The 25,687-nt window shown below is 43.4% G+C and overlaps 2 protein-coding genes across 10 annotated transcripts in view; one reads left to right on the top strand and one right to left on the bottom strand.

Annotated features, from left to right (window-relative positions):
• RHBDL3 (rhomboid like 3) overlaps window positions 1-21,090 on the top strand; it is a 43,840-nt gene extending 22,750 nt beyond the window's left edge. For all 5 annotated transcript variants that reach the window (XM_015879881.3, XM_015879879.3, XM_032448319.2 and 2 more), the window contains 7 exons: window positions 2,337-2,495; window positions 9,109-9,333; window positions 9,633-9,781; window positions 12,595-12,707; window positions 14,931-15,031; window positions 15,606-15,666; window positions 15,963-21,090. In XM_015879881.3, the coding sequence (XP_015735367.2) occupies window positions 2,337-2,495; window positions 9,109-9,333; window positions 9,633-9,781; window positions 12,595-12,707; window positions 14,931-15,031; window positions 15,606-15,666; window positions 15,963-16,234 (1,080 nt within the window). In that variant the 3' untranslated portion in view covers window positions 16,235-21,090. The remainder of the gene's footprint in view (window positions 1-2,336; window positions 2,496-9,108; window positions 9,334-9,632; window positions 9,782-12,594; window positions 12,708-14,930; window positions 15,032-15,605; window positions 15,667-15,962) is intronic.
• On the bottom strand, window positions 20,266-25,570 carry C23H17orf75 (chromosome 23 C17orf75 homolog). 5 transcript variants are annotated; one of them, XM_015879883.3, is made up of 11 exons: window positions 25,346-25,570; window positions 25,189-25,242; window positions 24,904-25,029; window positions 24,399-24,539; window positions 24,135-24,192; window positions 23,771-23,890; window positions 23,321-23,385; window positions 23,066-23,202; window positions 22,521-22,624; window positions 22,130-22,371; window positions 20,266-21,313 (listed from the first exon to the last, which is right to left on the bottom strand). In XM_015879883.3, exons 1-10 carry the CDS (start codon window positions 25,480-25,482, stop codon window positions 22,162-22,164), a joined length of 1,152 nt encoding a protein of 383 aa, XP_015735369.2. In that variant the 5' UTR covers window positions 25,483-25,570; the 3' UTR covers window positions 20,266-21,313; window positions 22,130-22,161. The 5 variants fall into 5 exon arrangements, with proteins under 5 accessions (XP_015735369.2, XP_085379255.1, XP_015735368.2 ...); XM_085523129.1 differs by having other exon boundaries at window positions 23,771-23,887; XM_015879882.3 differs by lacking the exon at window positions 20,266-21,313 and having other exon boundaries at window positions 21,349-22,371.
• Between the last annotated feature and the right edge of the window lie 117 nt (window positions 25,571-25,687).

Raw genomic sequence — 25,687 nt, 5'->3', positions numbered from 1 at the left:
GTCTGGGGAAAGTGTTCTGTGATCTGAGTAGCTTTGTGCGCTTTGGGAGCTTCAGCACTTGTATCTCTTTTGACCTTTGAAGGAATATCGATGTTTCCCACTGCTGTGGCCATTGGTCTTTCTACAAAGTCAAACAGTGAGCACGCAGCATGGGGGAGATTCCCACTCTTCTCTTACTGACCCTGGCCCTCAAGCTGGGAGGCATTTAAAGCCTTCAAAGAGCAAAAGGTTTTGTCCTAGACAAGGTACATTCTAAATGTCCAGATATAGTTAAAGTGTTATGGTTGAGTAGAGCTGTGGTTGGGCCAAATGTTTTCAGGAAATACGAATGAAAGCAGTGCTGTCTATGGGACAGCAGGTGTTAGTTCCATTCACTGAATGAGCCATCTCCCTGCTTCTGCTGATTCCCCTTGAGAAAGGTCATCTCAGGTATTATGCTAATAATACTTATTCCCTTTATTTGCCTCTGGGATTAGGCATCACAAAAGTCAGTTGTCTGGGACTTCCCAGCAAGAGCCAGGAAGTATCAGAGCTGAGCCTTGTGGAGAAGCCCTAATATTTGGGTTGTTTCAGAGCATTAAATTGGGGTGACTGGAGTAGGGGAGCCGAACTTGTCCAGGGATTAATACTAAGCTGCTGTTTAACAGTAAACAGCTGATGAAATCCACCTTTGGCTCTGGGTGCCAGCTGTCAGGAAGCACACATCCAGGCCACCTCACAAGGACAGAACAGCCCTTTGCAGATGGCAAGCACCCAGCTCTGACTGCCCACTGCTCACTTGTTTTGTCTTGTTTTATGTAATCCACTTCCCCCAGCCGCTTCTGCTGCATTGACAAAATATCTTGTTCCAGCAAGGGCCTGTGATCTTCCCTGCTCTGTTTAGGCAGCTCCTTCTCTACAAAGCAGCCAGCGGTAGCAGTCACCAGAAGCAGTAGGAGAAGAGTACTTGGCTTAGGCCAGAAGGAGCTGGTGCCAGGTCCTCTAGGTCCTCACATGTGGCGCTGCAACATCCAAACAAGCTGCCCGTACTCGAGGACACTGTGCTGTAGCTGTTCTGCTGATGGCAGAGCAGTGCCAGCCCTGCTGCTGGCAGGATGCATCCTCTGCCACATAGCTCTGCTCACCCGCTGCCTTGCCAAGGCAGCCTTTATTCTGCTGCATCTGAGTGAAGGCCTGGCGCCTGCTCAGCTTTTGTTCTGTTAGGAAAGATTGAGGATTGTCAGGAACTTTTGGGCTCTGCCAAGACCCTTTATGTCCCAAATGTTACCATGAAAAGGCTCCCTCCTGGCCGCCCTGCCCCTGACAGCCATTCAGTCCAGCCAACAAGCTCGATATCATTATCTACAAAAGGAGGCCAGCGAGCACCAGGCTTCTCAGAGCCAAGTTTGGGAAATCAAAGGCAAATCTCCCAGCAACGGAGAGCTGGCAGAGATCAGACTGCACCACAGCCAGTGCAGGATCGTCTGGCTGCTTGCATGCGCTCAGTTTCAAAGCACAAAGAAACAAACATGCTCAGCATGGTGCCAGTGAAGGCTTTGCTGGGGCAGTGTGCCCGGTGGAGCGCAGGCAGCCCCTGGCTGAGTGCTCCATGCCAGTTAGGGGCTGGAAGCAGTTCTAAGTTCAGACAGCCTTGCAAAGCTGTCTCCTTTTGTTCAGTGTCACTTTTAGGAGATGAGCTATTTGGACTGACAGAAGACAGTGACTTTTTTTGGTCAGAGTGGGATTTCCTCCAAATCTCACCTGGGACTTTCCTTCTAATGAGTCTCATTTACATTCTGAAATAGGCATGTGGCTGCCTTGCTATTTTTAGTTTGACTTAATGCTCATCTCTTTTGCTTTCTATCCAGAGACACTTTCCAGTCCATCTCTAAAGAGCTCTTTAGCAGTGGAAGCACTTTAATGTTGAAGTTAGAGATGATCTGGAAAGTTATCATGAAGGCTGGACAGAAAGTACATGAGGAAGGCTGATGTTCCTGTGTTGAAATTGTGTTAGGAAATATAGATGTAAAACTCAATCCAGTATGCTTTGTCTCACAGGCTACATCTCCCATCTGCTTGGTAGTTGAGTAGAGTATAACAGCCAAGAGGGAGGGAAGGTGAGGAGAGACAACTTAGCTGAAGCTTGTGTGGAAGTGGGGTGGTGACACGTGCATTGGTTCATCTCTGCAGCAGGGTGCTCTGTAGTTTCCTGGGCAGTAAAAAGAAGTCGAAGGTCTCTGAAGCATCCAACAGCCCTCAGGATCCCTGTAGGTTTGCAGTGCATAATGAATACGTGGGAGGTCAGAGCTTTATGTAACATGGAATGGTTAATCTGACACTTTCCCTTCCTATTCCAGTTTGATCCTGACAACACTGGCTACATCAGCACAGAGAAGTTTCGTTCCCTTCTCCAGAGGCACGGCTCAGAGCTGGACCCCCACAAGCTGGAGGTTCTCTTGGCCCTGGCAGACAGCAACTCAGAGGGGAGGATCTGCTACCAGGACTTCGTCAACCTGGTGAGTGCTCTGGCTGGCAGGGCACAGCTGTCACAGGTTACAGACTCAATCAAGCAGCAGTCAGTATGAAGATAAAGTTATGGTGATATAGTGACATAAAAGAGATCTGAAGAAATGGTCAAATAGATCACAATGAGTTCGAGGTTTCCCTCAGCTCCAGCTTAATAAGGTGTGGTCAGTTGTGTATTTGTAGTAGCAGCTGCTTGTTCTATAGTTTGGTATATTCAGAGTACCACGTAAGCATTAGCAGCACAGCACTTAGGTGGTGGGAAGAGGTATCTTCTGAGTTACTTTACAGAAATGATGGCCCAAGGCCAAGCAGTATGTTGGCAGCAGGCTCACGAGTAGAGCTGGGCTTTTTCTCTCTCTTTACTCCACAGAGCTCAGAGCTGTGCAAGCTAATGAGAGGTAGGTGGGAGGTAAAAGACTCACTCTTCAACATGGCCAGCAGCATTCTCCTTCTTTGGGAAATGGGAGACAGTTGGCATCCACCTGAAGTGATTTCTGCAGAATGGCGAATTTCCTTCACTCTATTGAATGTCTCCTGTAAAGAAGCCATTGATTTTCTATCATCAGCTCCTCTATCCTCCTCATCTGCATTTTTTGCCCGTGCTAGTCAATAGGTAAAGCAAATGCCAGAACATTATTTATAAGTGGCATCTCTTTTCTCTCTCTTCCTCCAGTTGCTATTGATTTCCATCATCTAAAACTTTTAGGGCTGCTTCTTTTTCCAGTTTCCTTCTGCAAAGCCTTCCTAGTGAACTTCCTGTTGGAAAGCAACACCACAGTTGAAGCAGCCAGAAATGGTACTGTGAAATTGGTGGAGCAGTCCTGATTCACTCTGTAGCTGTCAGAGGAAAGAGGGGAAAAAGAATTGTTGCTGGGAAAGAAAAACTTTTAACACTGAATTTTATCTTCTGGCTTTGAAAGTGTGTATATGGTAGCATCAGGAGGGCTTTCTTATCTTTGTGGAGGTGAGCTCTGAAGAAGTTATGTATTGTGTTCTTTCCTCCAGATAATGGGGAGGTGAGAGAGGTCCTTTAAAACTTCTCCTTTTTTTCCAGTGGTGCTTAGAATTACTTCATAGTACAGTCATAAAACAGCTATAAATTCCACTTCCAGTGTCTTTCTGTGTCCTTTCCTGAACCAGCTGACAACTTGCACTGAAGGCTTAGCTGAACAATGCCTTGCAGAAACTGCATATAATTATTACCTGAGTCACTGGGAAAATGAGCAATAAACCCTAAATCTCTGATTCTCAGGGGAATCTTCAGTAAGACAAAAGTCTGCCTAAATGAATATCTCCTCTTCCTGCTAAGTTCTTCTTCACTTTCCTAGTGAATTTTAAAGCTCTCTATTGCAAAATAATCCTGGTCTTCAGTTCTAGTGGCTCTGTTTTATGAGAATGTAATTATAAAAACTAAACACTGTTGCTAACCTGAAAAGGCTTGTTATAGGAAAAGGTGCAGGGTTTGTATCTCTCAGCCTCTTTGTGCTTTCCATTAGCTGCACAATTGAAGCAGAGAAGATACTGTGACAAACAGCAAGATGAGTCCAGTCACTGACCTCAGGTTTTCCTTCAGTGTCCAGTGGGGCACCCATTTAAGTGCTTCCTCTGCCCTTGATTCACACTGTCCTGACTGAAGCTATAGGATTGAGTTCTTATCCTGGCCTTAGTTCAGAGATATAATAAATATTTAATTTTAAAAAGGTTTGAAAATCTCTTACTTCTCTATTTGATCTAATATTGTGCTATGCTGAGTAAGAAGGGTGTTTTCTTAATAGACAGATGGTTCTGCAAATTAATGGTCACTTGATCATGTCCCTGTCCATCTCTTACTTCTCAGCGTGTCAAAGCCCTTTCTGGGGTGCAAAGTTCTTACTCCATGGAGTACATCCAGGAGCCAGATACCCTCCTCACAAATCTTCCTCACACTACCTTTGTGTTTTTTTCCTTCCCATTTTGGAGGAAAATGAGTGTTGTGCCATTTGTAGCACTCCAAGAGCCACGTGCATCTCCTGAGGGAAAAAAAGGTATCAGGTGGTCAGGTGAGTATCTTGAAACTGAATAACTGGCACGGAAGAGCTGCTTTTGGAGTCTGTTCTGCTCATGCATTGATCATAGTCCATTAGGTGCTGGCTGCATGTGGCAGCAGGAGAGAGCACTTTCTTCCAAGTGAACTCGTATGGCAAATAATCACTATGCCAACTGAGATTAAACTTAGCACAGAAATTTCCATCCTCAGCCTTGGTTCCTCAGCTGTTTCCAATCACATACATTATAAACTAGAGAAACGCGATGTCAACTAAAAGGGGCATTTTAATTGTGTGTATATCTGAAGTACGTAAGTGAATGGGAAATATTATAAAGGCATTTTAAAATGAAAACACTTCAGAAAATAAAAATCTGGATTCACTTCAGTTGCAGAATCCTCCCAAGGACCAGAAAAAAAAAAAAAGGAACGTGTGTCAGGGTTTTGAGGTTTCAAAGTTTGCTGCGTTTTGACAGAACACAACACTATTTGAAACAGTAGGTCAGTCTTCTGCAAGTGCTCCTGTGCTTAACCTGGAAATGCAAACATTGTTTATCTTTTCTAATTGAAGAGCTGGAAGCCTGAGATGGGCAAAACGTTGAGCAGGGAATACTCCTGCAGTAACAACAAGAATTTATTTGGCTTCCCCTGCCTCTGACTTTCCATGAATCCTCAGTGGAAACCGCTGCTTGGTCAGAGAAAATCAAGATGTTGTTTCCTCTAGTTTCCATTTGATACTTTTTGGGAAAGGAAAGTGCTTTCAGGTTGGTGCAGAGGATATGAACATCTGTGACAGATGAACTTAACGCTGAGCTATGTGTTTTGGGCAGAGCAGTCTTTAACCACATTAGCATTTTAGAGAAGTGAGTAGTGAGGGAAGGAAATAAATGTGAATCTTGAAAGTGGAATTGATTGGAAAAGCTGCATTTGTAAGTAAAGTGGGTTATAAAACTAGAGCTGCTGACAGAGGCTTTTAAAAAGCATGTGCTCACTTCTGATTTGAGTTTGCTGTCTCTTGGAGGCTCAGAGCTGGAGTGCTGAATGCTTTGCCTTGTCATGGTCCTGGATGCATTTAAAAATAGCTGTAGATCAACCTCAAATATGCCAATACCTGGCAGGCAAAAGTCCATGGTTTTCTAAGCCTCCTGAATAGGACTGAATAAAACCCATAAAGAGGGTATGGTGCCCCACACAAACCATGTAAAAGGGTGGGGAAATACTGTATGATTTGGCTCTTTATTATTATACTCTTGTGCTGGAGAAGCAGCAGTGGTGTAGATAGCCAAGAAAACCAGAGGAATTGGTCTGCTAGTGGAAATAATGGGATTCTATTGCAAGTTGTAGATTATCTGAGATTAATTCTAGATTAATATGTCCTGAACAGAAGCAAGACTTTGTGCTCCTATGGAGTTTCCACTGTCCCATACTAAACTATAGGGACTCATCCTTAATTTTAACAGATTAAATATGGAAAACGGATTCATGTCTAAGTGGGCAAAAAATTATCCTTCCTATCAGCTGCATCAAAGACACCCTTTGAGCAGAGCTAAGCCTTCTTTTGTTCTGGTGTGTTAATACCAAGGGCATAGATGGCAGTGCGTGGTTACAGGTCACGTCAAACTGGCTGTTTTGCAAGAGAAATTTCTCTTTGCATAATGACTATTTGCAGGCGTGAAAGACGAAGGGAATGTGCTGTTTCCTCTCTCCTAATTCCCTATGTACTATTTTCTCTACCCATCTGCCTGCAGCTTTATATCATGCTCACTAAAGAAGTCTCACATCAATTGTATGAAGAGAAGTGGGGTGGGCTACCCTGAGCTTCTGGGCTTGTAATAACGTGCAGGCCAACAATGGGCTGGTGTTCTTACAGTTGATGATTAAATGCTTGGCTCATAAATACCAGTATTATGTAATTCCAAAATTAAGTCAGCAAATTGTGACCATATGGGAGACATTCTCTTTGGGAAGATTTGGATATTTTAAAGTCAGTCTGTGGAACAAAGTAGACTTCTTATCAGGAGTTGGTAGCAGTAGTGACTTAATCCTCTGACTTTTTCTTGTGCCTTGGTTTCTCATCACCTAGCTTGAGATTAAAAGCATGATCCTAAGGAGTTACATGAGTAGGGCCAAGACTGTTGTGTTTGCTTGAGGCCCAGCTGTGCTGCCTCTTGGGAGCCCCTTTCCCTGTTGGCATGATGGTCAATGAGTGCAGGTAGAGAGATGTGCTCTTACTAAGAGGTCTGATTTTAACAAGTGCTGAGTACATCCAGTCATTCATATCTGAAGGGTTGCAGGTGCTTTTGAGCATGTGTGGTATGTTTCTGATACTCTGTGTCCCTGCCTAAGTTGGATGTAAAACCATGCCAAGGCTATGTGGCGTTATAGGGAACCTGGCCTTCTTCCCATAGCCTCTGCTAAAGAGATCTGACAGGTTTTTTTGTGTGTGTTTCTGCCTGAGGTGGCAGGAGGTTTAGCTACTGCTCTTAAGGGCTCTGAAGAGTTAGTTGTAATTACCAAAGGCTTTTAATTTTCTAGGTAAATTGAAACCTGGCTCCTACTGACACAGCACCTGCTGTTGTTGGTAGATACAGGGAATCTCCTTCTTACTCATTGCCAGTCATGTTCCCTCTGAGGAGCGTGGTGTGAGTTGTAATCTGGAAAGAATACACTCGGTGCTGATTTTTTTCATATGCTTTGTAAGACTGCAGCAATTCAGGACTTGCTCCATTTCATTCGCAGGCAGTTTTGTCATTGCCTCTTTGCTAAGAGCTGGTGAATTTGAATTCCCAGCACACCCGCTGTCCAGCCACCTAAGAAGTTGGTTTCAAATGTCTTTTCCATCTCTAAACACTCAGATCCTATTGCTTCATGTCTAAATTAGCCACAAGTGTAGTTGATATGATGCATCCATGCTGCTGTTTGGACAGGCTACCAATTGACTACCTTATGGTACATAGAAGTAACCATGTTTGTGTTTGAGGCATGCATGGTCTTTTTTCAGCAGTCATGTTTGTTCTGCACAGAGCTGCCAGCATGTTACCCAAGGATTTCCCTTTATTTGTAATATCAACATTTACTGCTTTCCCATTATTACTAGTTAAAATAACTCTTAGTGTTTTATCATCCAGATGTGATCAGAAACAACCAAGATGGAACACCTCATAAAAATGATTGAGTGTGGGAACAGGTAGTTGAGAGAACAAAGCTACTGCTGCCTTTCATCATTCCGTGGAGGAAATCATTGCCATAAGCTTCCATTTTATCATGTAGACGGTCCTGTGTTTTATTTTCCTGTCTTGGTGGAGAAAGGCAGAGCTCTATTGAACAGAAGGGCTTGAAGTCAGTGCAGCCTAGTAATCAGAGAAGTCTTGCAACCTGGATTCTTCCACTGACTCAAGTGTATGGCCTTGGACAGGTCTCTTAGCACTGTGAGGTCCAGCTGCTCACCTCCTCTGAAGAGCCAGACTTCATTTGTCTGAGATGTGACATCCACAGTGATCCTGCAATATCCTTCTCTTGTCAAAAGCAAGAAGGCCTTTCCCTTCTGCGTGGTTATTACATTGAGGAATGCCTCAGGAATGTCACCCAGATGAGTTCTCACTGCTCTCACTAGTGCTGGCGTTCTTTGGGCAACATTAGCAGTAATACAGAACAGGAAGCACAGTTAGAAGTTTTATCTTGTTAAGCCTTCTCTGCCAAATGTTCAGCCAGTCCAGACAGTGACTGTGGTGCAGGAGGTTTGTTTGACATCAGGGCTAATTAGCAATTAAGTGAATTTTGGAGCAAGCACTTTCAGACCATTTTTTTTTCCTCCCATTCAGGCTAGCATAAAATTCCATCTGCTTCATTTGCAAATTCAATTGCTTTAATTATGCATCCAAACTGGGAAAGTGTATACTCGAAAGATGGTTAATTCTGTGCACTTCTCTTGATAATGCAATACAAATTAGCCATATCCTCTGAAGTCTGCACCTTCTCAAAATCTGCCTGTTCTGACTATAACTTATTAGAAAATGGATCCTTTCTTCTTGCAAGTTTAGGAGCAGCTAAGGCAGCCTGCTCACCACTTCAGTGTGTGTTCTGTTGGTACGACTCGTTGTAGTTGTTTTGGTTTTAGACAAGGGGATCATTTTCCTTGAGCAGAGCTAAACCTTGCCAACAAGGATCAGAACATAAGGGTTAGATGCTGTGAATGTACCTATTGCTACATTCAACAAATTTCCTGCCCCTGTTGATGGAAGGTACAGGGAAGTTCAGTACATCAGGGGAAGCCAAGGGAAGAAGGCTGGTGAATGGATGGGGAGGTCAGCTGGGTACATCACCAGCCTCTGCTCCGCTTTGACAGTGTTCTACCCTGACCTCATTTATTGGCCCCAAAATAGTAAGCCCTGTAACTGTTTCTTCTTACACCTTGTGTAGGTCACCTTGTGATCAGACTGAGGCTTGGTTCAACAGCTCAAGCCTAATGGTGGTTCTCTTGACTACATGGGTCTGGTGCTGCCAAATTGGTACTAATCTCCCCAAAGGTTGAGCCAGGCCTTCCTTCATCCTCATGGTTTCCTGTTTTTCTTTTTACACAGATGAGCAACAAAAGGTCGAACAGTTTCCGCCAAGCCATCCTTCAGGGCAACAGGAGGCTGTGCAGCAAGGCGCTGCTGGAGGAAACAGGGCTGAGCCTGTCGCAGAGGCTGATTCGACACGTTGCATATGAGACCCTACCACGAGAGATAGACCGCAAGTGGTACTATGACAGCTATACATGCTGCCCTCCGCCCTGGTTCATGATTACTATCACCATCGTAGAGGCAAGTACCTCACTTAATGCCCTGATTTGAGGAGCTCACCCCACACTGCTGAGGTTTTGCTGTGGACTGAACAAAGGCTATCATGGGACTGGTCTGGATCCAGACAAGGACAAGCATGAGGCTGAAATGGCTCTCTTGGCTTACCAATGTTTGTATGTAGGCAGGAGCACAGCCTCTGTTTGTCTTCATGTGTGGTTATTAGTCATTCAAGCAACTTGTATATGAAACTACAGAACTTGGGAACGTAAAGCTAGTGAGAGAAAGCATTTGCTAACTAAGAAATCTTCCTGCTCTTCTAGGTTGCCTTTTTTCTTTACAATGGAGTGGTGCTAGACAGATTTGTGCTGCAAGTCACCCATCCCTTATACCTGAAGAATGCATTACTATACCATCCTCAACTCCGTGCTCAGGCTTGGAGGTACCTGACCTACATATTCATGCATGCAGGGTGAGTACTTACAAACTGCAGAGATTTTCCAGAGACAGTTCATGTTCCTCAGAGAGTGGGAGGAGAAAAGTGACTGAATCAACTCAGAAATGAAAAACCAACTCTAAATTATGTATTAAAATCTGAAGCTGCTGTGGAGTGTCGGGCAATGAGAGGCAAACCTTCATAGCTGTCTAAAGGGAGGAAACAATGTAAGGAACTTAATAGATGCTGCTCCTCTCCCTGCAGTTTTGGGATCACACCAGCCTCTTAGTATGCACTTGCCTGTGTGTGCTTCCTAAAACTGACCTGGCTGAAGCCCACTGTCTGTCTAGGGAAGCTGTGCAAGTGATGTAATGAGTCTGAAAAGATGCCAGACTGGTATTTAAGAACTACGTATTGTACTTTTGCTAGACTTTCTAGTTAAGGTTCGAAAAATCGATGAAATTTCACATGCCTATTGAATGTCATTGCTTAGTAATGCTTTCTCTTCTGTAGAGATTGGGAGAATGCCTAGAAATCTGAGACAAATTCCAACCCATGTGTAACTGTCCATGAGCACAAGATGTGTCCCAGATTTCTGGATAAAAATCATGGTTGGAACAGAGCAGACTCAACCCAAGGAAAGAGTAGAAAAAATTGTAGAGGAAACTTGTAAATGTGGTGACATCTGTATTCTGCACTCTTAATTTCTTCAAGTAAATCTGTGTACAGAGGCATCAGTCTACAAGTGCAGACTGGGCTTAAATGGTTATGTAAAATGAGAATTAGTAAGGTGAGGAAAACTGAGTTTGTAGAAAAGAAGGAACACAATTTTAACTCACACAAACTAATTTGTATCTGATTTTCATTCTGTTTCTGTTGCTGTTGTTCTACTGTTTCACTTTTATAACCACAGATTGCTCCGGAATTCGTTTAAGAGAAGCACCTGCACAATTATAATTTTGCAGCACTTGAATATCTCCCTGTGTCCCCTGTGGCGTTCTTTCCTTTCTGTGCAAAATTGCCCCAACCTGTAGCAGGCATTCTGGCATTCTCCACACTTACTGTCTGAAAAATACATCAGCTTTACTTCACACCTGTGTGGCTGGCTTTGCCATGAGCAGTGGTGAGATTGTTGTGCAAAAGCCTCATTGCTTCTATGATGGTTTCCAAATTCTTTAGCTATTATAGCCTTCAAAACAATGATGAGTCCTGCTGCAATAATAAACCCTGTGACTTGCTCTCAGTATCTGGAGTTAGGCTATCTACTCATTTACTGCTAACACATGTATGTAAATCTCCTTTCATATCAAGAGGGTGGATAAATCTTAGAAAGGTAATAATGTTTGTAGTGGAAGTCCATCACTCTCTTGTTTCAAAGGAGGGGTTAAGACAATGTCATGGGGTTTATTGTTGTCCTATTTCCAGCTGAGACTTTAAGATGGTAATATGGACTGCTGCTTAATTTAGTGCACTTGGTCTGTGCTTTTCTTTTTTTTAAAGCAAGTGAAAGTCAGAAGGTGTCCAAAAAGGCAGCAGTTGCTAAGGGTTGGCTGGCTGTTTCTCTAGAAAGATCCCAAAAATGCGTGGACTTTATGATGGTCCTGATGTAGGGAGCTTTGTTGAGGGCTAAAAAGCCAGGCAAAGTTGTAAATTCTGCCCTTTGCTTTCATGGAAAGCTGATGTTGATTATCTGAGGCCCACACATTTGTAACACTGCCATAACTAATGACTTGCATTGATTCTCAGTCCCGTTTGTTTGGTCCCAGGGAAGGAGAAAGTCTTTAATAAATCAGTGAAATTGTCATTTCAAGAATGACGCATTCAGCACCAGCAAAGGCTAATTATATTTTATGGGTGCTTATTGACTATGGAGCCTTCAATGCTATTACCATGATGGGGAGGAAGAGTGAATGGGATCACTCCTGGAAGGTCTTTTAAGAACAGCTGTGAGTCGGGGCAGTCACTTTAGAGATGAGGGTAAACTTTGCTGAGCCCGTACAAAAGCTGCCTTTGAGAAATAAGACCCAGTGCTTTGTGTGAAAATGTCAGGCACCGCCTCGTGACGCCGGCTGCCAGCTGAAGCTTCTTTCCTCCCTGTGTAAAAGGGCATTTGGGCGCTTTGACTCCTTTCTGTGATCTCTGTTTGACCTTTGCTCATTGTTCCTAATTTAATTCTCAAGTTCTGTGAACATCCAGAATGAGAATGAGTGCCAGAATACAGCTGTGCCCAGTGGCTTCAAGAGCAAAGATGATCAACGTACTTGGTTACTTTCCATAATTCCCTGTGATGGTGAATTGTGCTGCTGAGTGTCTTGTGCACAGAGAGAAATTTACTCCTACACAAAAATTAAGTGATAACAAACCCATTAAGACGTCTGGAAAGGTCACTTTTCTGCAGTGTCATTTCTAGAAGCTTTTTCTGGTCTAACTTCTAATTCTCCATCATCAGACTGTTCTATCATTAGTGCATCTTACCATCAGCATTTTTTTCTGATGTATATGAGAAATTGCTATGGTAACATGAAGGAAGACCAAAACAGTAAAAATTCATAGAACTTAAACCAAGTATTGCTGGGTCTGTCTGCCAGCAATGTATTTCTTGTATAAAACACGACATAAATTCACAGTGTGTTAGCTACTTTTACACTTTTTCCCACAAAAAGTGCTAGCATTGTGTGTTGAAGTTGTGCTGTGGTGTCATTTAAATCTACCTGCTTTGTAAGCAGTCAGTCCTGGTGTTACAGTCTCCCTTCATGAAACAGATGCTATCTGATCTCCTTCTGAGATACCTCTGTCACAAGGGAGACACAGTTAGAAAAGAGTACAACTGTTGTTTTTCCTCACTGCAGGATAGAACACCTTGGACTCAATGTTGTCCTTCAGCTCTTGGTTGGGGTTCCCCTGGAAATGGTGCATGGAGCTGCGAGGATCAGCTTTGTGTACGTTGCTGGAGTTGTGGCAGGTAGGTTACACCTCTGCATGCCCTAGACAGGAAGGCATCTGAAAGTAGTCTGGGATGACTTTTGCATAGAAGAAAAGTTTTGTGACATTTGTGTACAGGAGAAGAGCAGTCTGACCTTCTGTGTTTGACATTCATTTGGAGGCTAAAATAGGGAACATGCAGCTTGATATGTTACTGACTATCCATAGGCTCTGTGTTTAGGGGTCTTGTGGCCACACTGTACTTTCCTGGCAACCTGATAGAAGGCTAAAAGAAATGTGGCATCACAGGCTTCCATCGTCCTCCTGCATGAAGAACCTTTATCCCATCCCCCCCTGCCCCCAGGTCCTCTGCCAGCTCTTCCATTTGTCCTGTACTGCCTGCTTTCTGCAGCCCAAGAAAGAAGTATTTGGTTGTATGTTGTGATCAATGCACAGGAATCTGGAAATTAATTTGATCGTGAAGCCATAGGTTTTGATTGATGTTTAGTTTCTGCTGTACTTCTTTTATTTATGTTTGGCATTTCCAGCACTTTGGAGGTGATGAAAGTTAGCTGACAATAGATCAACATCTAATTAAAACGGGAGGAGAGTGTGAGAACAACAAAGGGCTTTACGGTGGAACTCAGAACAAAGAATTGAGAGTGCCTTAGTTCAAGATTTATGTAACTGGGAAAAAAAATCACCATAATTTTATTTTTTCAATAATGAGCAGATAAAATCATCGTAGGATAGACTGCATTCCTGGAAGAGGCTGTGAAAAGAATAATTGGAGCAGGGCACAGGATAAGGCATGGTACAAACAGCATGCTCATTAATGTAGAGAGAGATGTGAGCAGACCAGCTCTGGTGTCCCTTGCCTATTATTTTAATAAGCATTAAAATGGTTCCCAGTCTGCACCTTTCCAGGCAGTAACTTTTCTGCATAGATCAGCCTGCAAAGTCGTGGGGCTTAATTTGTGTTCATACACATTGCACAGCTGTGCTAGGTAAGCAAAGCAAACAAGCTCTGAACCTGCTACAGTTGAGCCCAGGTAAGCACTGCAAGTTGATGGCAGGGAAAATTCTCAGTGCGGGTTGGAACTACAAATGTGGTTGGACAATCCCAGACAAAGAACCATTCCATAACACCTTTATCTCTTTCTGTTTTTAGCCAGTTATTAAACGTGCTTTCTTTGATGTATGCCAAGAGAAGGAGAGTACATTTGCTGAGGATGTGGCAATATAAAGATAATGCAGCTCCTAAACAGTCAGGAGTAAACAGTAAAATATGGGCATGTGCTGCAATAGCCATTCCCTGCTTTTATGTTTTTCTCATTTGTCTGGCTTTGATAAAAGGATAGTGGAAATACAGGTTGAGAGCTGCAGTTAAGCGCATGGTCCAGCACTGAGCACACAGATTCTGATTATTGCTTTCTTAACTTCTAATTAACATGTCCCTTAATGGCATTGTTTAGGAGCTGGGAAGTTTCAGGTCCCTATAGTGAAAAAGGGAGCTATAAGCTGGTGGAACTTCAGCTCTTTTTTGACCAGAATCACCTAAACAGTTAACCAAGAAGTCTATTAGAAGATTCTGTACTACTGATGACTCTCTCCAGAGTAGACACAATGATTTTTCCCCATTTCTGTTCATCACAAACATCCTCATTATCCCTGCTTTGTGGCACTAAGTCTGCCTTTTGTCTCTCTTCATCTTTTCAGTTACCTCTCAAGTTTGCTATATAGGAGCTTTGAGATCCAGGCCTCTAGCTGGGATAAAGAGGAGTGTCTGTGTTTGAAAGTATTTCTATTAGCAGTACCTTTATGTGATCGAACTGACATTTTGCCATCTCATGATGGCATTCCATTCAGTTTATTTTTAGGAAGCTTTACTCTGCAGTTTTGTAAGTAAAAGGCTGAGCATTGATCAGAATCCTGAGTTTAAGTGATCAGTCCTCAGTCCTTGTCAGTCTGCAAATATTTATCTTGACTGTACAAGAACAACTTCTATTTTATCCCTAGGTGAGGAATGAGATGAAAACACTTGTCCATCTTCTCTGTTATTTTTTTAAATGACAGTGTACATATGCTTTGTGCAGCATAGGTTCAAAGATGCGGTGCAAAAGAAATGATTTCTCTTTTCCTCTTCATTTTTATTTATCTCTATACTGCTGACCTGTAGCAGATAACACAGAAATAGTGGTTATAGTATAAAAGTGATTTTATTTGGCTGATATTTTAGACAAACGCTTGTTCTTCTTCCCAGGGTCCCTGGCAGTGTCAGTAGCTGATATGACTGCACCTGTGGTAGGCTCCTCTGGAGGTGTGTATGCGCTTGTCTCAGCTCACTTGGCCAATATAGTCATGGTGAGTATCAGAATGACTTTCCAGCCTCTTGGAAAGTGAATGAATCCACCTAGGTTTGGGATTGGAAAGTGGGCCTGACTAAGCTGTTGGTCATTCAGAGCTTGCTCAATGGTTTTGCCCCAGTGGCCTGATCCTGGAATGGAAATATTACACTAATTTCTGGAAGATCTAGAAACAGCAGCTCATCCAGGGTCCTTACAGAGGCTGTGGCGAAACCCAGCATGTCTGTCTGTACAACCCCTGAGCTTACCACTGCACAGCAGTGGTTTTGCTGAGAATGCTGTTTTTTCCATGGTTTGGATTTCTGTGTGCACATTTGTCCTTTGATAGCAATGTCAGAGCAGAACAACCATAAAAATAATGGTAATTTAGCTCCCAGTGGGATCTGTGTGAGATGATAATGTGAGCTGGATGCAGTAAAGACAGAAGGTTTGATATATGTGCTCTGGAAAACATGTGCGTGTGTGGTGGTACTTTTATCAAGCCTAAAACATGCTCTTCAGTACAGATTTGAATGTAAAATCCCCTCAGGTCTCCATCCAGCATCAGTTTATTTTCCTTGTCTCTTTTCCAGAACTGGTCAGGAATGAAGTGCCAATTCAAACTGCTGCGCATGGCTGTTGCCTTGGTCTGTAGTAAGTATCACGCAATACCTGGCAAACATGCAGTCCTGTCTTGTTAGTCCTAAAGGTTTGTGCTGATACAGGGAGTTTTAACTTTGCAGCAGTTTTGGTAGGAACTCGCAGCTGGGGACATCTCATCTCTGTGTGCCTTACATAACCATGTCTTCCCAGCCTCCCTGTGCTCACTATACAAGGCAGTTTCTTTTTCACTCTTTCTGCCTCTTCAGAAGATGTAGTGCTGCCTTGCAAGGCGGACTTGAGAAGAGGTTAGCTTAGACAATTAATGTCTGTTTTCCTCTTTGTTACAGTGAGTTTTGAATTTGGAAGAGCTGTATGGCTACGATTCCACCCCTCCGCCTACCCTCCATGCCCACACCCCAGCTTCATGGCTCACCTGGGAGGGGTGATGGTTGGGATCACCCTCGGTGTCATTATCTTGAGGAACTATGAGCAGAGACTCCAAGATCAGACTTTATGGTGGATCTTCCTTTCTATTTATCTAATCTTTGTGTTGTTTGCCATCTTCTGGAACATTTTTGCCTACAGCCTGTTGGATTTGAAGCTACCTCCCCCTCCTTGAATGCACGGGACAGGAAACTCTGGAGAGCAGAAGTAGTCTGCCAGCTGCATTATACGAGACAAGATGGAGGGTCTATTTTTATATTTAACTTAGGGGAGGATGACTATTTTGAACACAGCTGTGTGTGGAAGAAGATGCCTAAAGGTCTCACAAGAATGGACTGATCAGTTTGTTATTAAGTCTAGATGTACTGTAATGCTGGCTGGCCTGGACCCTGCAGTTTCTTCACTGCTAGGGTTTCCATTGGGCAACTTGAACCTGGACGTTTATCACATGGTTTGTTAGCACACATCGATATACTGTATGGAATATTTGTGTTTTCCTGGTCAGTGCTGGAATTACAGCCAGTTGTTGAATGAATCTCCCCAGTATTACTAAACACAAGAAGGGAAAAAGAGTGATCAGTTACAAACTAGAGACTTGCATGATACTCCCAAGGCAGGCTGGGTTTGGTTTCTACAGATACATTTGACTGTTCAGCCATACCAGTGCCACTGTCTAATTACTTGAAAGGTTCCTTAAAAATTTAAGCCTTTGGTGGAACTTGTTTTATGCACCTTTCAAAGGGATCAGCAGAACTTTATCACCCAAAGTGATGGAGACTGGTCTTTCAACTACAGGTCAAATGAAATTGCACTATAAACCATGGAAACTCTTTAAAGTGATGTGGACGCCCGGCTAGAGGTGAATTTACCATGCATGTTTTACTTGATTTATACTTTTTTTTCCCTGGCCTGTTGTGGCTACAGCTTGTGGCTGGGGTTTCTTTTTGAGGTCTGGAGGAAAGGAAGGCAAATGTTCAGTTTTGATTTTGTCAGTTGACAATGGGGTTTTCTTCTCACTTTATTTGGTATGTATATAACCAGGTTAAATCAATACAACCAAGCAAGGATCTCAACTCTTCCAACAGGCTCCATCCAGTCTGTTTGAAGCCAGCTTTGTCCACTGAAGGTAGTGGAGTTAAATGAGGGTGACTGGCTGGTTTCCTTCTGAAGTGGAAAGGAGTGTTACAGAGACCATTGTGAAGTTCATAAAACTGGTTTTCAAATGGCTGCTGAAATCTGAGGATGGCAAGTCATTCTGAGGCAATGGAAGTTCGGAGAAAGCAACAGTCAGGTTTCAGCATAGGTCAAGCCCAGGATTTAGTAATCTGGTTTGAAGCACAGTCCATACAACAGACTGGAATGTCTGCATAGTGTGTGCCTATGCAAGGTGCATATTCAAGTTTTGCTTCTCACTTTGGAGAGCTGCCAAACTGTAGTTGAGGAACTTGGATGCCTTCCTTTTCTCTCCCCTTTTTTGCCCGTCTAGTTTGGTAGTTTGGATAAAGCAGAAATGGGAGTCTTTGTAGATCAGCTCCTTTTCTCCTTTTTCTTTGCAGCTTGGTGCCCAGCCCCTGCCAGCCTCCATGGCACATCTCATGGGCAGTGCAGCAGCTGTGTTTTCTCTGTGGCAAATTGTTTTTGTATCACAGGCTTTATTCTCTCAGTTGTGTAATTGGTGCTGCCACATGAAACCACAAACTGGTGGGAACCTGTCTTTCTAGAGGGGATGTTCCCAAGAAATCATCAACTGTAGTTCCCCTGTTTGCCTTTATAGGAGAAATCTCTCCAGAAGGTACAAGTTCTGCTCCTGTGGTATCTGCTGGTAAAAATCCTGTTGCCTCAGGGAAAGAGAAGGGGAAGAAGGAAAAGTGTCTCTATAGCTGGGGATAAGCGTTATCTGTAAAAGAACCAAGTTTTGCTACGTTTGTGCACAGAAATGGAATCTCAGAGGGCACCTTTCTGCATGACTGGCACGTTGTTTGTGGGCCCTCAGATCAAGGGACAAAGGTTGGAGCTCTATTCTGTCTGAAGAAACGGGCTCATTCCGTGTGCTATTCCATCTCAGCAGATTGGATTCAGGTCAGGGCAGTCACAAAACTTGATGTGCATTGCTTCAGGTCAGGAGCTGGTCAGTGAGTTCCATGCTGGTGGAGATTGTCTCCCTGGAGAGCCACAGACATGCAGGAGGGGGGAACTAGAATGCAGAGAAAAGCATGGCTAATGCTGTTCTTTCTTCACCTATTGTTAAGCCTTTCTGAATACAGATGCCTTTAAGCCAGAGGTGAGCTGGAAATGGGAATCGCCCTGGAATTTTTCCTAAAACTTTGAAAATCTAGGTAGGAAACATCAGTCACAATAAAGCTCAGATTATTTTGCCTATAATTTATCGGAGTCTGGTATCCACAGACTGACTTTTAGTTTTGGTTTCTCAGCCAAAATCTACTTCATGTCCATCCCATTCGCTGTCTGAGCAAACCTGAAGCAGCCCTGGGGATCAGGAAGGTCGGACTCAAGCAGTACCAGATTTTTGTGGGTGAAGAAATGAAAGCCTCTCCCATTCCTGCTTAGCAGAGCTGAAATATTCCCTATGTATAGAGCAGATATATGCAGAGCTTGTTGTCTATTAAGAGTATCAGCTTATGCAGTCAGGAGCATTGTGAAGTGCTAAAGTTTTTATAATTGTTTATATCACTAAAATTATATTGTGAAAACTTGTTATATTTTTTACAGAGTATCAGGAAAGCCAGTTACATTGTCTTTTTAATGCACCCAGAAGTGCCACAGTGCTGCAGTGCCAGAGAGCTAACAGCAATCAGGCTTTGCTTTTACCTCCAGGTGTCCTTGGTGCTGCTGCCTTATGGCAGAGCTTCAGTGTTCTCCATCCTGCTCACCTGTGGTTCCAGCTGCTCACAGTGGGCAGTGTGTTCCTGAAGGAGCCATCCGCTGAGGGCTGGTTTTGGTGATTGCTTTGGTTTTATTCCAGATGCTGCCAATATTTTGCATTGGTCAGATAAACAGAAATGAATCTTTTGTATGAATGTGCAGCGCCCGAGCGGCAGACGGGGGCTGTTAGCAGTGCACAGATTCGTTGGAGGAGTTTATTTTGTGCCCACGTCCTTGAGTGAGGACACAGCCGGCAGAGCCGCCGCTCTGTGCGGGACTTCCAGGCCGGCAGCACCGCGGGGCGGTTGTGCAGCTCGTGCAGGGACACCTGCCGGCAGCACCGGCACAGCGCACAGCCAACCTGAGCCCGGCCACCCCGAGCTGGGAGCAGCAGCCCGGACAGCTGTGTCGATGGTGGGAGGCCGCCTGGTACAGTCCGTGCTTGCAGACTGTTATTCCTCAGTGCTTGGACGCAGGTAGAGATTAATTTTGCGCACATCAGTAATAACACAGGAGTTGGAAGGAGAGGATGGGTGGGAGCGGAGCTTGCCAGAAACCAGCACTGAGCGAGGCAGAGGAATTCACTTTTACTAAGTTTCTAAGCCAACACCTTGTCTTTTATTTTCCCCATTAGTCAGTGGGGCAGCTTAGCACTTCTGTGGGACACTGGGTTTCTATACTCCTTGCTCCTTCAGCAGAAGGAAACATCAACAGGGACAGGGGAGGGCAGAGAAGTTATTGTCTGAAGCTGCTGGACTAGACATAAAGCTTAAGGATTCTGTGTCCCAAGACTGCTGGATTACACTGCCCTTGTTTTCTAAGTCAATTATGTAGCTTCAGTTTAAACTGGGTGTGAAGGATGGAATCTGACGCCCTTAGAGCTGATACAGTACCAGCTATCTGCTGACCGTACATGGCAGCTGCTGCTTCGTGCCAACATTTAGGCTTAAAGGATCACAGATACGGTTTGCACACATCAGTGGGTAAAAAAACTTGAGTCTGTGTAACTGCACAGATGTTAAGTTCAGCACAACTGCTTTGGAAACCCCACTGGCTTTACCTGAATAGAGCTAGAAAACATAAATGCAGTTCAACACCAGCAACCTCTGGAGGCAAACCAGGATCCAGAGAAAAGCAACACCTCTGGGGTTCCAGCCTCCATGAAAATCACTGCTGTTCTGTTTCCTTTATAGTAGGGGCTGCTCTGTAATGTGACTCAAACATTCCTCCTGCGGTCACTGATGCCGAGAGCTGGTTGTAAAGGAAAGCAATGCATTTTGCAGCTCCATAAAGGAAGAACTGCACCTAAGACAGAAACCAAGCTCGTTCAAAGGTAAATGTACTTTTAATGTCATCATTAATCAATGGCACTTAATTGGAAAAAGTTTTCTAATGAGATATTCCTGAAATGCCAGTAGTAGTTCAGAAAATTTATGTATCAGGGTACTCGATACAGAGCACAAAGTATTCCCCAGGCCTGATTTAAGTAGCAACAACCTTAATTTCTAATGAGCTTAATAGATATGTTAGTCATGTTGCCTGACTCACATTGCCTGACTGTCATGTAGCAGGACACGGGGAAATGGTTTTAAGTTGAAGGAGGGAAGATTTAGGTTGGATGTTAGGGGAAAGTTCTTTACTAGAAGAGTGGTTAGGTCCTGGAACAGGCTGCCCAGTGAGGTTGTGGATGCCCCGTCCTTGGAGGTGTTCAAGGCCAGGTTGGACGGGGCCCTGGGCAACCTGATCTAGTAAAGGTGTATGTTTGGTGGCCCTGCCAGGCAGGGGGTTGGAACTACATGATCCTTGAGGTCCCTTCCAACCCGGGTAATTCTGTGATTCTGTGACTCCCCCGGTGTCTGATTAGTTGGCAAATAAAGGTAGTTACTCAGCTTCTCTTTTGCTTACACTACTAATCCTAACAACAAATCCAAACGTTAACCACAAAGCACTAAACAGTGTAATTTTCTGCCTTAAAATGCTGAACAAATGATACTTTCCCGCTAAGGGCTGGTAAAACAAAGCGATATTTGCAAGGTAACACAGGATGGTATGTTTCCAAATATTTTTGTATTGCGTACATTCTGGATGTCTTTGTTGTAACGTTATTTGAGCGCAGAATCCATTAAATTCTTTTTGTTGGTGGATTTATTTTTTTGTTTTTTCAATCCAAGTCTTCCATCTCACACCAAAAATCAACCAAGGGCAGTTGCAAATGAAGCAGTAGGGAGTTTCACTTGTATCAGATTGCACAAGTAATCCTCACTTAAAGGCTCACCCAGAAACTTGGTTAGTTTTAATTTCATCTGTCAACAAAGATATTCTTCAGGTATTCTGCTGTCTGAACTCCTATGATGTGGACAAGAATTCATTGCTGAAATACAAAGAAATGTTTCCAATTCTGAATAATTAATTTGGACAGTTTGTTTATTTCAATTTACAAAGAAGCTTTAATGAAGTTAATACTGAATCAGGAAAGTCTTCACGATTAATTCTTCACTACATACAATTATTTTCAATTATACAAAAGGGATTCCAGGAATGTACAAAGAAGATCTCGGTCATGAAAATATAAACTAATTAATTGGATTCACAGTTTAATTGAGGAATTTAACATGTCTGACCAGCATATATATCAACTGACAGAAGCACTTACAAACCGAGTCCTAAAACCCTGCTCAGACTTTCCATCTCCCGCCAATAAACGAGTTGTTTCTTCAACAACAGAATGAACTGCTGATGTGAAAGTAGAATGTAGAGACATTTCATATTCTCTCACATGAACAAAGATGAACTTATTTACTATGACTTATCTAAACGTTTGTGCTTCTTTTTCAACTAAAACAAGTAAGTGGATCTTAATTATTAGACAAGGTAACTTTAAATATATTTAAAATATTTAAAACACTTCTATTTTTTCATGTCAACACTGTAAAAAAAACAAACCCCACAAATGCAGTGATTTTCTCACAAGATGAACAAATCAGTGGGGGAATGTTAAGCATTGAAAACAGTGATTTTTAAGATCTGCTATTTACACATTAAAAAAAGCTCATGCTGCTTTCCCTCTAAAGGGAGAGAAGGAGCTGAAATTGCAACTTAGGTTTGACTTCAGTAGTGCTTTTATAAGTAAAATTCCAGCAATAGTGAAACTAAGCTGCACAGAAGAAATGAATGATTTATACAATACCCTCCAACAACTGTAGAATAATTAAGATAATTTTAAGCCACTGCTGTTTCTCTCATGAATTCCTCAAGGACAGTCACTACATTTCTGGCTTCTGGCATTTCTGCATGCTCTACTTTAACGATCTTCAAAAGGATGTCTCCACTGCCGCAGTTCTTTAAAAACGTGTAACACTTGAACAAGGCGTAGTGGTTCATTTCAGCCTGTCGAATGAACCTCTTCAGGTTGTTAATGTCCTGTATTGCCTGGGAATACAGTCATAGAACATTTTCTTATCTTTGTACATGAAAAGGAAATATAATGTGCAAAACTGAAGGAAGAATAGCAGTAAGGACAAATGAATTGATGTAAGAATTCAGTGAGTAACGTGTCCTTACCACACGTGAACAATTACCTTCAATTTAAAGTTTTCCAGAATTTGCTGGAAGAGAAATGGATTTCCACCTTCAGCACCGTTTACAAAAGCGTGCATCCAGTCTTCACAAAACCTGTTGCTTCCTGTTAAGGATTCAGGAACACAGAGAAGGTATGAGCGAGAAGTAAACCAGCTCAGTATAGACACACAGCTGCGTTCACCGTGTTTCATACAACTGACAATATCTGAGCCAGCAATTAACTCTAAAGGAGAAAAAAGAAATACACGTGGAAAAGCAAACACAGCTACAGTGACTACATGAAATTCTGCTCTGACTGTTGAATTCACAGTTGTCAAAAAACCAACTGGGAAAAAGAAAAAAAAATAAATAAATCAGCTTCCCAGAAGTGTGAACATTACAGTTTCATAGTCTACAAACCAGAACTGGTAAAACAGATTACTACCTGATAGGAAAATCATATATGCATAAGCATATGAGCTGCTGAGTATCCTCAAATACCTCTAACACCAAGGCGTCTCAGCAGCCCTGAGCAATACAAAGGCGTTAACAGCTGGAATCTCACCTGCGTTGTGCAGCTGAGGCTGGGCTCCAATACAGTCTACAACCATCGACTTGTGCTGTTCCTCAGTCATGGCAATGCACAAGGAGGTCATTGTGCCTTCCTGAACAAGGCCTTGCAGGCTGGCAGCTGCCAGAAACCTAACACAAAAACTATTGTGAGCTGCTGTTTCTACATAGCTTCTGAATGAGGAGAAGAGGAAGGTATCACACACAAAAGCAGCTGATCACAGGTTCCTCTGTCTCAAAGCATCCTTACCTGCTAATGTCTTTTTCTGTTCTTTCATCTGCATTTTTCACTTCCACAGGAGTATAACTCAATGCCTTAAACAAAACAAACAAAAAAGTTAAAGAGTTAATCACAATTTGGATATTATTTCTCTTGCTGTACTGTAATTACTAGCAGGAAATACGCAGCATATTACTTTAATGTTGCTCTTTTCAGAGTAAGATAAGAGGCCAAGGGAATATTCCACATTATAGTAATTGCAGCCAGCTTTGCATTCAGAATATGGTGATTACACTTTACTGTCTATTCCATCCCAAAATAAAAACAAACAATGATGAACAAACAAACAAAAATAATGCAGAAGATGTTCCTAATTTACTCCTGTTTGAGAGAGGAAATGTAAGAAACATTTTAAACATGTTAGAGACTTTGAGATATCTGCAGAACCTCTTTTACTTATCTAGTTCAAAATACACATACAGCGTGTAACAAGAAGGCCAGTTTCTCCTGGAAGAGCTGTACTACTCTCTGAATCGGGCATATGGAATTCTCAAACCAGCTTCTTAAGTAGGAGTTAACACAAGTCTCCAATGTTTTCTGCTGTAAAACATTAAAACATCAAAGCTTTTAGGCTGTTAATAATCTGTTCAATTTAAAATACTTAGATGTCAAATACTTTTTCATTTCAAACCACACTACATCAAATACTGAGTTTGACATTTAAAGCCGTGCTTTCTGCAATGTCAGCTATGAAGGGAAAGAACTGTAATATCTGATATCCGAGAAATAAGTTTGTTTAGAAGTCATTTTCATCACTTAACAAATATGACAAGTCAGACCTTACCTCCAAGTCAAGGCTTAGCTTCAGACTTTGAACGTATTTGTCCAGTTCAAGTCTGAAAGTATCTTCTTAAGGAAAATACGATGCATCAATTAAGATCCACGTTTTATGCTTATAGTATATGCTTGTTTTTGACATTTTCAGTTATGTACATACCAGAACATGCATAAATGGTCTGATTTCAGTGAGGACACGGACAAAAAGAGAATATCATTTTTCCGTCATCTCCCTCTCCATTCAGATATGGAAAGATAAAGGTAAGGATATAGTTCCAGACCTTTCTCTGAGCCACCGAGGAAACAAACTACGTATTCTGGAGCATTGTTTTCTGATTCCAGCGTTGCTGTTTCAAGAAGACTTTCTTGTTGGAACAGACAGTAATAACAACCAACCTTACATTCTGGAATGCTGTGCAAGAAAGAAAAAAAATTGTTAAAGATATTACTTTAAGTTAATATAGAAAGTGTTGTTCACATACAGCTGTTAGCAGCAGCAGCAATATCACAGTATCACAGTCTTGTGCGGGTTGGAAGGGACCTTAGAGATCATCGAGTCCAACCCCCAGGATTCCAGCCTCCTGTGTAGCAGAGCGGCACTTGTACCACTTGAGCCATAGGGGGGATTCGAGCCCGGGCCTGCAGTGTTGCAAATAGACACGGAGCATGCAATCACAGTTAAATGTGAGTGTAAAGCTGGATGATGGCAAGGCGTGCAGTGCTACCAGTGTTTCTTAGACCTTCTGATTCACAAGTAATTTACAAACACACCTTACCTCAGTTCCACAGTCGCTACATTCCCCATCTCTTCAAATACGGCTCCTTTGGCCAGACGTTTAGCAATAAAACTCCGCAGCTCAGTCTCTGCTTCAGCTGGTAAGTTCGTGTCCAGCAAAGAGAGGCTTTAAGAAGCAAGATGAAATCATCAGCAAACAAACAAACGTTCTGTTCCTTTGAAGAGCATTTGTGCCTGCAGGGCACTATGCAGGAAGGAGGATCGCTGCGGTTTCTGTCTCTCAGCGCTGTGTGTGCGCTGTGGCCCAGCAGCACTCGGTATTTACCTGAAGTCTGAGCCGGGCGGGCTCCCCATCGCGCCGCCATCGCGCCGTGAGGACCTGGAGGCAAAGAGCTGTCAGCACAGCGTGTGTGCAGGGAAAGGAACGGCCCGGGGGTGTCACGGGGCAGGAAACCGGGAAGTTACGGGATAAAACCCCTGACCTGCAGCTCCGGTATCCGTACAGGCTGTGGTACGTGCTGCCGTGCCGCTCCGCCCGCCGCTCGTCTCCCGCTCCGCCGCCGCCCTCCTCGCTGCTCTCCAGCTCCCGCTCATCGCCGTCCGGCAGCGCCGGCAGCATCACGGCCCGCACCGCTACAGCCCCGCTACAGCCCCGCTACACCCTGCCCAGCCGCAGCCGCTGCCCGTGACGTACCGCTCCCCGCACTGGATGTCCCTCCTCCCGCTCCTCCCTCCCCGCCCTCCGGCTCTGACGCCGACCCAACATGGCGGCTCCCGCCCACATGCATGCCGGGATGGGGTCACGTGTGCAGCCCCCCTTCCCG

This window comes from Coturnix japonica, chromosome 23, assembly GCF_054131305.1.
Source record: "Coturnix japonica strain WE chromosome 23, WE-NBRP24, whole genome shotgun sequence".
Classification (NCBI taxonomy): Eukaryota; Metazoa; Chordata; class Aves; order Galliformes; family Phasianidae; genus Coturnix; species Coturnix japonica.
The sequence above is the reverse complement of the archived record's forward strand: the minus strand, read 5'-3'. Positions and strand labels throughout refer to the sequence as shown.